Raw genomic sequence first — 15,393 nt, 5'->3', positions numbered from 1 at the left:
TTTCTTAACCAACTTCTATTGAGCCTGGTTGGTTTGAGGCCTTGGGCTAGATGCTGGGGCTAGAAGATAATACATGTTGTTCTCTTTTTATTCATGGTGAGTTTTTCAGCTACTGCTTTCTAGTAGTTTCTAGCTACTTGAGAAGCCAGAGAATTTGTTTCATTGATGTTTGTATCTTCTGTGGCTAGCCTGGAGCCTGGCATGTTGTGAGTTCTCCACATACATGTGGACTTCAGCCACAAGAGAGCTTGACTGGTATGAAATAGCCAGCCATGGAGCTGAGCAGACCCTGGAAGTCAGGATCCAGGGCAGGGGCTGAGTGAAGAGGTGCGGCCTGCTGAAGACTTGAACTGCAAGATTTGGTTTGAGGCTCATTCTCAAATCTGTAAAAGACTGCTGCCCTTGCTGGTGCTCAGTGTTCATCTCCTCCCCTCCACCAGCAGTGGGTCTTTACATGGAATGACATATCAGTTTAGGCTTGAGCAGCTCTACCAGAGGAAGAGGCATTTGAGGAAGTGGGTCTGGGAAACTGAAACTATTTGGGGTGGGTTGAGTAACTGTTAAATATAGTTCAAACCTCAGACGTAAACTTGCTTGGACTGGCATTCCCCTGGGTGTGTTTATCTCCACTGAGACATTAAGATTCCTTCCCCAACCCTGTATTCTAGATTTAGCTATTGCTTTTTCAGTGATCCTGGCTCCTCTCAGTTAGAGTCAAGCCTCTGGAGGAAATTGACCAGCTCTAGGCTGCCACCATGAATTTTTGTGCAGAAACCCTGGAGAAACCTCCAGAGAGCCATATAGAAACTGAAAGTGGAAAGGAGGCAGCCAAGTGGACCTATGATTTGCACAAACTTTTTCTTTTTTCTCTTTGCTTCCTCCAGGCAGCTTGCCTGTCTTTTTCCCTCTCCAGAGGCCACCTCACCCCGCAGTACCCTCAGTTACTTCCTAGCCAGTTTTATTCCCAGGATTTTCTCTTCCTCTGCCAATTAGCTGCTAAGCCAAGTTGTTGCTTAACGTTTCCCCTAACGAAAGTTACCTTGCTGAGAAAAGGTGAAATGATTGTCATTTTTAGGAGAATAAACATTGTGATTTAGAAACTCAGGTGCATGTAAATCTTTAGTGTTCATAACTTTAACCCCTGCTGCTGGTGGAGATTGCTGACCCTTGCTAGTTAAAGAGAAGATAACTATAAATAGAGCCACCAAAAGTGAGAGGTATGGCAAAGTAGCCTTTAGTCATTCGGGGTGTTTGTAGATTCTCATTATTTTTTTAAACACCTTTATTGAGGTTGTACACCACAAAATTCACCCATCTTAAGTGTACGATTCGATGACTTTAAGTAAATTTACAAAGTTGTGAGGCCATTATTGGAATTCAGTGGTAGAACAGTTTCATCACCCTGAAAAGATCCCCATGCCCATCCATTCCTCTCACTCTTTGTTTCCTTCTTCAGTCTCAGACTACCACCAATATGCTTTCTAATCTATAGATTTGCCTTTTGTGGACATTTGCCATAAATAGAATCTCATGTACTTTTCTGACAGTGTGGGGAAGAAAAAAAGCCTTTTTCTCATGAACACATAGCAATGGAGGGGTCTGGTCTCATTGCCATCAACGTCTAGAATGTAACAGGAGACAGATGTGGCGGTGAATCTTGGGAGAATCATTTAATATTGAAGTCTGTTTTCTGTAAACTAATAATCAAATGAGAGCTGTGTGCGTATATGAGAACATTCTGCAAGCCACACAGTGCTATGTACATGTTATTATGTATCCTGAGACATTTTTGGATGAGCTTATATCTTTTAAGGAATGGAGAGGAAGAAAAAGAAGTTTTGAGAATTGCATTCACTATTAGGTAGGTGGACTGATGATGCTGGCCCAAGATGGGAAGAGTTCTTGACCTTACTCAGCAGCCTGCTCTTAAGGTATCTTCTGGAGGGATGCTTTGTGAATTCCCTTCACAGGGGAATCATTGTATTTTATTTTATTTAAAAAAAATTTTTTTTGAGACAGGGTCTTGCTCTGTCACCTGACCTGGAGTGCAGTGGCGAGATCTTGGCTAACTACAGCCTTGACCTCTCAGGCTCAAGCGATTCTCCGGCCTCATCCTCCCGAGTAGCTGGAACTATGGGGGTGCACCACCACACCCAGCTAAATGTTTTGGGGGATACTTTTTGGTAGAGATGGAGTTTCATCATGTTACCTAGGCTGGTCTCAAACTCTTGGGCTCAAGCAATCCATCTGCCTTGGCCTCCCAAAGTTTTGGGACTACAGGCATGAGCCACCATGCCTGGCTGGGGAGTCATTTTCAGTACGTTGTTTTTAAGTTATTGATGGCAGTTGTTCTACCTAATTTCACCATAATTGAACTTGTGACCACCCTTTGGCTGTTACTTTCCTTATTCTATAAACTGTTTCTTAGTGACCAGACAGTAAATTTATATTTCATTGAGTTACACTATTCAATCTAGGTTAAGGGAGACTTTTGAAATGAAAGCATTTGATCAGTGTACCTCCCCACTCCCATTCATCCGTCCCTAAGAAACAGAGGATAGTCCTGCATCAGTTTGAAAGGACACATTTTCTAGTCTCAGCATTAATTGGATCTTAGGAAATGTTGAACAGAGGGTAGGTGGGAAAGCTATAGAGTTTTCCAGCTCTTCCTTGGATTGGATCATGACTTTTCTTAGCTTTATGTGAAGTGAAATTGCCAGAACAGTAGACCCAGCTACGTTCAGACAGAAGTATAAAACATACCAAAGGAGGCCAGGTGCGGTGGCTCACGCCTGTAATCCCAATACTTTGGGAGACCGAGGCAGGTGGATCACAAGGTCAGGAGATCAAGACCATCCTGGCTAACATGGCGAAAGCCCGTCTCTACTAAAAATGCAAAAAATTAGCCAGGCATGGTGGCATGCACCTGTAATCCCAGCTACTTGGGAGGCTGAGGCAGGAGAATAGCTTAAACCCGGGAGGAAGAGGTTGCAGTGAGCCGAGATCGTGCCACTGCACTCCAGTCTGGGTGACAGAGTGAGACTGCATCTCAAAAACAATAAAAATAAATAAATAAAAAACATACCAAAGCAAAAGAAAACATCGTTTCACCATTTTGGATTTTTCAGTTTGTTGTCTGTGCTATGGCAGGTGCCTCTTTCTTGCTAATCCATTTTCTGCACCCAGATGCTGAAGCAATCTTTAACTGTGATCAGATCATGTCACTCCCTGCCTTCACTCTCCAGTGGCTTCTCATCACATTTAAAATAAATTCCAAATTCCTTAACTTGGCACCCAAGGCCCTGCCTGGTTGGAATTTTGCTTATTACTCCCTACACTTTAGCCACGTGATTTTTTTCCTGCCCCGGGGCATTTGCTACTCCTTTTTCTAGATGGAATGCTTTTATTCCTGGCTCTTTGCATGTCTGATTTCATATTTCATCATGGGTAACAGAGTTTAGAGCCTATGCATTTGGCCTAAGCCATAGCTTGTAAAGAACAGGTTAAGATTTTCATTACCTTTTGAAAAACCTATTCAAAGCCTTTTGTGACATCTCAAAGCAGTGATGATTTATTATGGTATTCATCTGGGCTTATCCATGTGAGATTTTCCCTATATATTCTTACTTTGGGGGAGAAACAATTTTTTTTTTTTTTGAGACGGAGTCTCGCTCTGTCACCCAGGTTGGAGCACAATGGCACAAACTCGGCTTACTGCAACCTCCGCCTCCCAGGTTCAAGCGATTCTTCTGCCTCAGCCTCCCTAGTAGCTGTGATTACAGGCGCCTGCCATCATGCCTGGCTAATTTTTGTATTTTTAGTAAAGATGGGGTTTCACCATGTTGGCTAGGCTGGTCTTGAACTCCTGACCTCAGGTTCCCAAAGTGCTGCCTCGGCCTCCCAAAGTGCTGGGATTACAGGAGTGAGCCACCGTGCCCGGCTGAGAAACAATATTTTATGGGAGAAAATTTCTACCTTCTTCCTTCTCATTTGCTGATTTTACATTAGAATCTGCCCTTACCTGTTGCTTTCTTACTTTTAATTAAATTTAATGATAATAATTGCTGACACCTTTGAGTACTTCTTGTGTGCCATATGTGTGTGTGTGTGTGTGTACTCCTGGAGTACAATGGTGTGATCTCGGCTCAGTGCAACCTCTGCCTCCCATGTTCAAGTGATTCTCATGCCTCAGGCTCCCGAGTAGCTGGAATTACAGACATGCGCCACCATGCCTGGCTAATTTTTGTATTTCTTTTTTTAGTAGAAATGAGGTTTTGCTATGTTGGTCAGGCTGGTCTCAAACTCCTGACCTTGGCCTCCCAAAGTGCTGGGATTACAGGCATGAGCCACTGCGCCCAGCCCATATGTTGTTCTAAATACTTTACATGAATTAATTCATTATGATATATGGAGAGGAAGGAACTGTTACTATCCTTACCTTACTGATAAGTAAACCGACAGGGAATGGTTAGAAAGTGGGAAAGCCAGGATGTGAACTCAGAAAGTATGGCCCCTGAACCCATGCTTCTGAGTACTATGCTGTATTAAACTCAAGTCTCAAATCTGCCCCTGTCCTTAGATTGATTCCCACCTTGTTGCTAACTGTGTCTGAATATCCCTGGTGTTCTTGACTCTGGCATCTCGTGTGTCATCTTATAGTCTAGACCATAAAGGTCCACATACATCTTAAATGCTTACTAATGACATTGAGATGAAGACAGTGGAGCCCCTGACTTTAGGAAGCTTGTGGACCAGTTATAGTGAGTCACTTGTGCAGCAGTATGTACAGAAGCCAGGGGGAGCCTTGCCCTTCACTGCCTGTGGACTCCCTGACTGCACACAGCCTCTGAGTCTGTCACCTTATCTAGTCCTCTGTAGGCCCCTTGGCTGGCCTTGATGGCCCATTGTGCTCTGTATGATAGGTGTATCTGTCAGCATTGCAGCAGAATACAGATAACACTCTCAGAGGATGTGGCCGAAGAGAGTTTAATAAAGGGACATTTACTGAATGTGGGCATGGTTGAGGGAACCAACAAGGGAAGGTGAAGCACCCAGAGACTAGGAATAGCAGGGAGACATTACCCCTAGGCCTGAAGGGCCAAGGGAACACTGGCAAGATCTGGAGCCTTGGATCTGGGACTCCTGATAGGAACTCTCACCAGAGAGGAATGCAGCCACTGGTTATGGTAAGGTCGTTCTGCTGCTGTTTGAAAACCAACTGGAATTCCAAGGACAAGGGGACCTGGGTAATGCAGTTCTTAAAAAGTCAGCCTCCTAGGGTTTAGAATAAGCCCAAGAAGAGTGGAGGAATGGATTGGGAGGGGAGAGTGGGTTTGAAAGGAGAATAAGCAGCACGACAGATAACTTACTACCCATTTCTGATTACTTCATCTTCCATGCCCACTCCTCTGACCTGTGTTAATTCATCCATCCATCCATCCTTCCATCCACCTGTCCATCCATCCTAAGCACTTAGTGTGTATGAGATCTTTGTCAGACCAGGAAGGCTATAGCAATAACCAGTTCTTGCCCTCAAAGAATTAATAGTGTACTCTTGCAGTTCCTAGCTCTGCTCAGCAGTTTGGATCCTGGTCCTATCTGTTTCTGACTTCCATCATTATTCCCAGGAAGCAATGACTATTAGCAGTCGTAGTCCCCTTCTGATAAGCATTTCAAAGGGCACTGTATCAGCTAGAGCTCTTTCAGCTACAAGTGACAGAAAACCTAACTCAAATTGGCCTAAACAAAAAACAAACTCCAAGTGGAGTTTAGTGGATCTTGGAACTGAGCATGTTCTGTCTTCAGGCTGTGATCTAGAAGTTCAAATGCTCACCTCTAAGATGACTCCAGTATCAGATTCCACAAGGTGCCAGGATGACTGCCAGCATCTCCAGCCTATCTCCTTCCAGCAGAAAGCAGTAGAGAACTCTCCCCTCGGCTACCGTCCTGCAGGAGTCTCTTTGCACGTCTGAATGATTCTGTCATGGGTCTGTGATCTATCACAAAAGCCTGTGATGCTCCCCAGGGCAGGAATGAGTCATATGCTCACTCTGGAGCCAGGGGAGGGCTTAGTGTCATTGGAAGCCTATGCACTAAGAGAGATAGAGCAGCTGGTTGCTTGGGGGCAAGATCTAGGGGTCCTAAAGGCGAAATAGCTTATACCTGAACCTGCTATGGGCAAAGTGTCCAAGTTATTACCCCTTTCAAACCTGAACTAGACCAGAGATACTTGGGATTTTTAGATTTTAATTTTGTCTCTAAAAGGCACCTGCCCATGTTTATGTTCTCTTTCTCCCCTTAAACTAGAAACGAGAACACAAAAGACCATCCTTTTTAAAAATCTCATTCCTTTAATGGAGTATCTTTAGAAGAAAAAAGAAAGCTTTACATGTACTATTTGCATGGAATCAGCTTATAACAAAGCAGGATGAACAGGGTCCACTTAGTTGACTGTTGTTTTTGCAGGCTTTTTGAAGTAGAAATACAATTTTTTTGTTTTTACTCAGAATTCATTTGGCATTAAAGGCTCCCCATAATGTGATTTCATTAGTTGTGTACTTTAATTCAGATGTTGTACGGACTTCGGAGTCAGACAAAAATCCCAGTTTAAACATTTAAAGAGCCATATGTACTTGGTCAAATCTACCATCTCTTTTGTGTTTTGATTTCTTCATCGCAAAGTGGAGAGCAGTAAGTACCATCCACTGCCAGACACTCTAATCACTACTTTCTCTCTCTCTTTCCATATAGATATATATGGGAATATATGTATAGAATGTACATATATTTTTATATATTCTCTCATATATATATATTTCCTTGATGTGAGTGAGTATATAAGCTCTCATTTAATCCTTGCAACAACCCTGTGAAAGGTAGATGGTACCTGTTTTACACATGAGGAGAAAGGATCAATGAGATAAGTAACAAGCTCATGTTCATACAGTAACTGTATTTACTAAGTACAGTTCTAGAGACATGGGAAGCACTTCATAAGTAAAACAGCAGCAATGGTAAGTTTAAAAAAATCAGATAATAGAAATGTTAAAACAAGAATGGAATTTATTAAGTGCTAAAAATTTTACATTTTTAAACTTCAGAGGTTTAAGTCCACTGATATTAAAAGCTGCCTTGTAGTAGAAGTAGTATAATGGGGAAAAATTAGTCTGTCCTTTTTTAAAATTGGGAAACAATTCTCCAACATCTCTTGAAATAACTAGAGATATCTGGGGAGGTTACTAAACCTGAATGAAGAGTCTCAAATCTCAAGAAAGCATTGTGTACATTTTGCTTATGAATATTGGTAGTTCTGTATTGTATAATAAATCTTACTCCTTGACTTGGTTATATGTAACTCTGTGTCTCCTTTTTTATATTTTAGATGGAGCAGATTAAAAGGGCCAATAAACTGTTTACCAATGATTGTATATTTCTGAAGAAAACTTTGAACATTCCAGTTATATCAGAGAAGCCTTTGTTGTTTAATGGACTTAACTCCATTGATTCTCCAGAAAATGAAACTGCTGATAACAGTTTTTCTCAGGAAGAGGAGCCAGTGGTGGCCGGGGAAGACCTCCCTCCTCCCAGTCCTCAAGAATCTGATGTTCAGCCTGTGCAGCCTGAGGAAGTGTCAGCCAGAGATTTCCTGCAGAGACTTGACTTGCAGATTAAGTTATCAACACAGGCAGCCAAGAAGCTAAAAGAAGAGAGCAGGTAAGAATACCCTGGTACAAATGTCAAAGTCTAAGTAAATCACTATTAAGATGTCCTTGCTGGGCCAAATCTTTCTTTTCTCTTTTCTTTGCCTTTTCTTTTCTTTTCTTTCTTTCTGATTTTTTTTCTTTTTTTCTTAATTTCTTTCTTTCTTAATTTCTTCCTTTCTTAATTTCTTTCTTTTCTGCTTTAAAAACTGCATTTTAGTTCTAGAAAGGCATTTTTAGTATATAAACTCTAAACAGAGCTGCTGCCTGATGCACAAGGCTTTATCTGTTGCAGTGTTTTTATCTGTTATTTACTATAAAAAGTTTGCTTGTTTGCTTTAATAGCGTCACTGTCCAGCTAGCACTTCTGGATAGCAGCAAAATAAAAGTGTCTCTCTCACTGACACTTTCAAGAGAAGCAGTGTCATAGAAAATACTTGTAAAATATTGATAGTTGCAAAACTTGTCAAAGACATTGTCTGTTATTTGTTACTGGGTGTTTCCTACATAAGATCTCATGTGAACTTTTTTCTTTGTTTTTTAAATTTGATATTAGGGAAAATCTTTCTCCTATAGAATTGGTTTCTTTTTTCTTTATGATTTGATTTCAAAAAAGTACAGTCTACTGTGTTTCCTTTTTTGCTCTGGCTATTGGGAAGCTTGCAACTAAAATTGATACCTGTCTTCAACTCCTATAATATTTCTTATGATTAATACATTGGTTTCCTTCTCCTTTCCTTAGTCCTGATTTTTTTATTTCTATTTTATTAATCTTATTGTATATATGCCTTTTGTTGTTAGTACCTTAAATCCTTTTGGGAAAGAGGTAGAATATAGAAAATATAAACAAATATAAATATGAATATAATTTAGTATAGATTTAAAATATATGTAAATATAAGCAAATATAAAGAAATGAATGACATTATTTATTCTAATAACTGAGATACGAATAAAATGGAGATAGTAAGGTATGTCTTAAGTATTGGTATTTCATACAATTTTCTAGGCATGCACAATATTCTAAGTTGATATATTCCTTCTTTGGCAAGTGGATATTAAATTGTATAATAAGTTGATGTTTTAGTTTTCTGCATACAGTTCTAAACACTGATTTATGCTGTATTTATTTTCTTTCAGAGATGAAGAAAGTCCCTATGCAACTTCCCTCTATCACAGTTAGGTGATTTGGGGGCATAACTCTAACCAAAATTAAGATATGTTTGGACCATAAAGAATCCAACAACTGAAGATTCAAAAACATCCCTTCTGGATTCCTATAGTGTCCATCTTAAAATCATAACTAGGTAGTTCTACCTGCTGCAATTGCACTGAAGTGATTAGTTCCCTCTGGCTTTCTATAATTTTAAGTCTTTATTATGGCATGATGGCAAGGTTGTAGCCTAAAGCTCATCACTTTTGTAGGTGGTGTTAGTTTTTAGACTAGCTTTTATAAATACTAATTGACATAAAGCATCAAAGACTATTTATATATTTAGGCTAAAAATAATGTTTATCTCCTTATGCAATCCTGATTATGTGAAAATATGGTTGCTGTTTAAGTGATGCTGAATTTGCTGTGTGTTTATAACTTAAGTGCTATATATATATTTCGACATGTCTTACATATTCTCTATTAATATAAAGAACCAAATTTTGTCTGCTATTTTGTAAAAATAAACTACAAAAGCCTGAATGAGAAAATAAACTATGTTTTCAAACTTGAGTCTCCTTTTTTTTTAACAAATGAGAAAATAAAATTGACTTTTAAATTATACATTTAAATGGTGACAGCTCCTTCACTTTAATGGTTTTTATTATTATAAATGCAATTTTGAAAAAAGTATTCATAATCTAAAAGCAAAACAATTATAATTACTAGTAATCTTGGCATTTTCATTGACCTAATGTGATTCAGATATGGTGAAAACATGGAATAAATCAAAAGAACAAATAATACCATAATCTGACATTATATTGCAGAATTCTAGTATAGATTTCATTGCTAAGTTACTTTATGAGTGTTTGGTAGTCCTGTACTTATTTGAATTGATTTTTATTCCCATAATTTAATTGGTCTTTATTATATGTATAGATTACAGTAGTACACTTTAAGCAATATATCATTTATAACTAAATATTGTTTTGGTCTCAATTTCTGTTCAACTGTTAGATTAAATAAATCTTTAGGCTCCCACAAAAATTCCTCATATCTACCCCATCCCAGCATAGCAAAAATACTTTCACTTTCTTCTTTTTGTTATTTTTTTCTTCTCTCTCTTTCTTTTATCTTCCCTCATTTTCTTTCCCCCTGTCTTGCTTCTCCAGGTCATCCATTAAGCAAGAAACAAGTGCCCTTAGGTGTTAATGTGTCAGAGCTTGCAGAATTAGAACTGCACATATCTAAGCCCTGAGGCTGAGCAACTGCTGCATCAATGGGCAACAGTAGCTGTCAGCCCCTGTCTTGCTGATTTTCTTGTTTGTTCCTAATATATATAATCCCTGTGTCTTGTCTTTTTTTTCTCATGTTATAGCATCTTTGAAATAGGGTACTCTCTTGATCATGCTTTGCTGTTTTCTTGTATTCACTACCTGAACTGTGGGGAGTTAGTTGGATGAAGAGAGACCTAAATGAAAAAAAATAAGGGAAGGAAAACAGGTATGTATGTAAGAAAAGGTTCAAACAAACATCTGTGGTGGCCTAGGAACCATTAAAAATGTAGAGTTATCATGCTATTTAACATAAAATGTTCTGAAATTTGAGAGTAATCCAAAAGACATAACATGAGCTCAAATTTGAAATTAAGACTACAATCTCAAAAACATTTTTTTTCTGAGTATTTTATTTTTGCCTAAGGTCTCTCTTAGCATTCTCTAGCCAAAACATTGGTCATCTTCAAGTTATTAGTAACTTGGAATTCTTTGTGGCCACAGTTAAACTATTCTGGACTGAGTACTTTAGTCCCTACCTTGCACATAGAATCACTGGAGTGGGCTGAGAGACAAGAAACTTACGTTCTATCCCAACTTTACCATTTCTTGGCCGCACGAGCTGGAGCGTATCCTGTGCTTTTGTTCCCTTTGTGAACCAGTTTCCTGTTTCATAAAACAGGACTGATGATGTTCCTTTTGTTTTGGTTATGGATAGGAGCTAATGAATGCCAATGTGCTTTGAGAACCACAATAAACTCCCTAAGTACATGTCTTATTTTTAAAAATACTGCATGTTTAGATACATTATAGAAAAGTGAATGGACAAAATGTTTTAGCCAGCGCCAGTTTATTGTCTGATGGACACGCAGCCTGTTTGGGTATGGCTGAATTAGAGTCAGTCATGTTATCAAAGATGACTCATGGAAACAGTCTGGTTCACTATGTTTTGGCAAGTGTTATTTGGGCAAAGGTGTTTTTAGTTCCCTCTCCCCACTCAACAGATGGGTACTGGCTTCTCTAGAACATACTGAGTTTAGTTCGTGTGTGTGTGTCAGGCTTTGGCTTTTGTTTGTTTTTGCAGCTCTCTGGAGAGGATGGGAGAAGAAACCAGCCTTTCCCCCACAGTCCCCACCAAAAGGTGGGATACTAGGTAGGGGCATTCAGGACAGCAATGCAGGTGTCAAAGACCATTTGAAACAGTGACAGCCAATGTGTCCAGAGTTGGTTCCTGCCGGTGGGTCTGTGGTCTTGCTGACTTCAAGAATGGAGCCACAGACCTTTGCAGTGAGTGTTATAGTCTTAAAGATGGCACGGACCCAAAGAGTGAGCAGTAGCAAGGTTTATTATGAAGAGCAAAAGGATAAAGCTTCCACAGCAGAAGGGGACCTGAACAGGTTGCCGCTGCTGGCTGGGGTGGCCAGATTTTATTCCCTTATTTGTCCCCTCCCATGTTCCGTTTTTGCCCTATCAGAGTGCCGTTTTTTCAATCCTCCCTGTGATTGTCTACTTTTAGAATCCTGCTGATTGGTGCATTTTACAGAGTGCTGATTGGGGCGTTTTACAGAGTGCTGATTGGTGCATTTTACAAACCTATTGCTAGCTACAGAGCGCTGATTGGTGTGTTTTACAATCCTCTTGTAAGACAGAAAAGTTCTCCAAGGCCCCACTCGACCCAGGAAGTCCAGCTGGCTTCACCTCTCACTAATACACAAATTACATATTATGTTATTTTTACAGTTTGAAACAAATATATAGAAAAATATGTATGTAATTAATTTACACTGAATGATACATTTTCAAAGCATTCTCTGGTTTGGGAACATTAACCATTAACATTTCAAGAGGACCTTGGGCCACTGTATGTTTCCAGGGCTGTGTTTGTGGTGGGGGCTGAGTTGCAGGGACCTGAAGTTCATTAACCTTTTCCTCCAGGAAAGCTGCTCGATCAGCTTTGGATCACAAGGAAGGAATGATTTTTATCTCTATTTCTACCTTACTGCCTGGCCCTTTGCTCTCTGTTGAGAAACCTTGGCTTGGATCTAATCTAGTTTAGATAACTGAGATGTGGCATACATTTTTGCCTTGCTTTATGCAGTGTTTATGACCTCATTTGTCTTCTTAGAGAGTACATAAATATCTCTCTTTATAAGTAAACTCAATGTCTGAAAAGTCACTAATAGGAAGTGTTAAGAACAGGGGGAAATTGTTAGTAAATCCAGCAAATCCTATACCCATTTACCTGGATCCTTTTTATGTCACTGAACCTAATAAAAAGCCAGCTAAAAAGAGCAGCCAAAAAAGCAGATGGCTCCTCCAAAGCTATGAGACTTTGAGAAAATGTGAATTTATTTCAGCTCCCCAAAGGGAACTGCTGGTGTAAACGACATCTTGTAACAGACACGCTCTGCAAGGTGCTTTAGTACTTGGCATGCCTTGAAAACAGAACCCCCTTAATTCTTCAGGGAGTGCTTATGTGGATGAGACAGTGGAAGAAGGGTGAGTTTTAAGGTCAGTCCATTAGAGGCTTTTTCAAAGCAACATATTCTGATTATAAAATATAAGTCTTTGAGGAAATAAGGATTCTGTATACAAAATCTCAGCTTACATACAACTTTACTTTCAGATAGTTTTTACGGGAAGAAAGCTATGTTTTAACCACTTGTAAAAGGTTAACTACTGTAAATTCAGCACTTTCTAATAACCCTTGGGTCAAAAAATTTTAATCACAGAATTAGAAGTGTTTTAAGCTATATTATGTTTTCTGAAACAGTTGAAAGACTCCTGGATCTTTTGCCATTTTTACAGGCTGCTATAAATGCGCTTGATGGCCTCGGCTTCTTCCTTGTCAAGGATGCCTTTCTCCACATAAGCATCAGCTTGTTTATTGATGAAGTCTCTCATCTTTGAAAGGTCATAATCTGGAAAATATTATTAGAGCATAATGAGCAAAGATCAGGAAAGGCCAATCCCATTACAGTGATTACCATTAACTGAGAAGCATTTTATACAATAACACAATTACCATTCTCCATCTTTCACATCGGGAGGCATTTTAATTCTTGGCATTTGTGTAGTACTTTGCAGTATAAAATAATATTTACATGTATTATCTCATCTGTGCTTCATCACAACCCTGTGAGATGTTCAGGTGGGTCATACCATCCCCATTTGACCAAACAGGAAATAGGCTCATGACCAGGGCTTTGCAAATTTTAATGTTTATACCAAACACCTGGGGCTATTGGAAAGTGGCAGATTCATATTCAGTAGGTCTGGGGTGAGGATCCAGGTTATGCATTTTAAACGGCTGTCAGGTGATACTGATGCTGTTGGTCCAGGAACCACACTTCGGGGTTAAGTGCCTTGTTCAAGGTCACATAGGTAGTAAAAGTTATGATCAGAACCGGGTGTTCTGACTTCCTGACTTCCTGACTTATACTAGGTTTAAGTCCATGTTGATGTGACAACCCACTTTTTTTTTTCAAATTAAGAGTTACTTTATTTCATGCTGTTTGAATTGTATGCAAGGAGCAAAAAGCCAAACTGTAAACTCTTTTTGGTTCCTCTGTCCTACTTAAACAAACAAACAAACAAACAAACAAACAAAATCTATATACATTGTCAAAACACCCACCAAAAATAAAGATTTCCAGGTAAGGAGGCTGCCTATGACACCTTTCTGAAGCCTTTAAAAACCCCCATTTTCCCTTGATCCTTTAAGTATTAAGTAATAACAGCTGTAAATGACTAGACAGAACGCTGCTTTCTGTTAGTTGGTAAGGAGAAGAGAAAGGAGAGAGTGGGTATAAAAGGGTGGTTTAGCAGCCACCCTTAGCGAGCCTGAATGTAATCTGAGCCTGGGTCACTTGGGTATCCTTAAGCTCCTATGAGAAAGGAAAACGAACCATGAAGGACCTCTCTACAATCACTAAGTGAGTGAGGCTTAGACAGGGCTTATATCCTCTCTGGCAAGCAGGACATCTGCTCCCTGTTAGGGCACAGCCATGAGGATTGAAAGGGAAATCCCAGCACTGAACACTTTACAGCCATCACCTTAATTGCCCCCCACAAAACCCCACGAGGTTATACCCTATGACATCTATCTGTCTGTCTGTCTGTCTATCTGTCTGTCTATCTATCTATCTATCTATCTATCCATCCATCCATCATCTAACTATCTATATAGGTTTTCGTCCATGATTCCTGGCTTATAACTCCCATATCCCTTGTTTTAGCCTTTTGTCATAATGTTAGGGCACTTTGGGCCTCAGAAGAAGGCCTCAGGAAGCAGAATCTTTCTCTCTGACCTGCCCTCCTTTCACCCAGCCAAGGCAGGACTCTAATCTGATTGTGGGTCATAACACCCTTGATCCATAGAGGGTCCTACCCTGTACCCTGGAGGAAGGAATGTTGCACAGAGAGGCCAAGAAGAATCTGCAGAGATAGGCCTTACTGGGTTTAGACCATGTTCTTTTTGTCCAAGCACATTCCTACATGGTTGTCAATCATGCCTATCCAATGAAGTCTCCATGAAAGGCCCAAGAGGACAGGGTTCAGGAGCTTCCAGATAGGTGAACACGTGGAGGCTGACAGGAAGGTGAACAAAAACTGATTCACATGCTGGAAGGGTGTTGCACCCCAGCTCCACAAGGATGGAAGCTCCTGCACTTCAGACTGTTCCAGACTTCACCCTATGTATCTCTTCATCTAGTTGTTTATTTGTATCCTTTAAAATATCCTTTTAATAAACCAGTAAATGCATTTCTCTGAATTCTAGCAATCCTTTTTTTTTTCTTTTTTTCTTTTTTTTTGACAGGGTCTCACTGTTTTACCCAGGCTGGATGCAGTCGTATGATCATGGCTCACTGTAGCCTTGGACTTCTGGGCTCAAGTGATCCTCCTGCTTCAGCCTCCTGAGTAACTTGGGACTACAAGCGCACACCACCACACCTGGCTAATTTTTTTTTTTTTTTTTGAGACGGAGTCTTGCACCGTTGCCCAGGCTGGAGTGCAGTGGCGTGATCTCAGCTCACTGCAAGCTCCACCTCCCGGGTTCACGCCATTCTTCTGCCTCAGCCTCCTGAGCAGCTGGGACTACAGGCACGTGCCACCACGCCCAGCTAATTTTTGTATTTTTAGTAGAGATGGAGGTTCACCATATTGGCCAGGATGGTCTCGAACTCCTGACCTCATGATCCACCCACCTCGGCCTCCCAAAGTGCTGGGATTACAGGTGTGAACCACTGTGCCTGGCCCACCT

General features: G+C 40.2%; 2 protein-coding genes across 6 annotated transcripts in view; one reads left to right on the top strand and one right to left on the bottom strand.

The window, feature by feature from the left end:
• LYSMD2 (LysM domain containing 2) overlaps positions 1–9,421 on the top strand; it is a 28,628-nt gene extending 19,207 nt beyond the window's left edge. For all 4 annotated transcript variants that reach the window (XM_003314672.5, XM_523075.9, XM_016928245.4 and 1 more), the window contains exons 2-3: positions 7,382–7,713; positions 8,841–9,421. In XM_003314672.5, coding sequence (XP_003314720.1) covers positions 7,382–7,713; positions 8,841–8,883 — 375 coding nt within the window. In that variant the 3' untranslated portion in view covers positions 8,884–9,421. The remainder of the gene's footprint in view (positions 1–7,381; positions 7,714–8,840) is intronic.
• A 2,036-nt stretch (positions 9,422–11,457) lies between these two features.
• SCG3 (secretogranin III) overlaps positions 11,458–15,393 on the bottom strand; it is a 39,493-nt gene continuing 35,557 nt past the window's right edge. For both annotated transcript variants that reach the window (XM_009429130.3, XM_510407.7), the window contains one exon: positions 11,458–13,051. In XM_009429130.3, coding sequence (XP_009427405.2) covers positions 12,933–13,051 — 119 coding nt within the window. In that variant the 3' untranslated portion in view covers positions 11,458–12,932. The remainder of the gene's footprint in view (positions 13,052–15,393) is intronic.

Source organism: Pan troglodytes, chromosome 16 (genome assembly GCF_028858775.2).
Source record: "Pan troglodytes isolate AG18354 chromosome 16, NHGRI_mPanTro3-v2.0_pri, whole genome shotgun sequence".
NCBI lineage: Eukaryota > Metazoa > Chordata > Mammalia > Primates > Hominidae > Pan > Pan troglodytes.
Note: the sequence above shows the minus strand (reverse complement) of the source record. Positions and strands in the feature narration are given on the sequence as shown.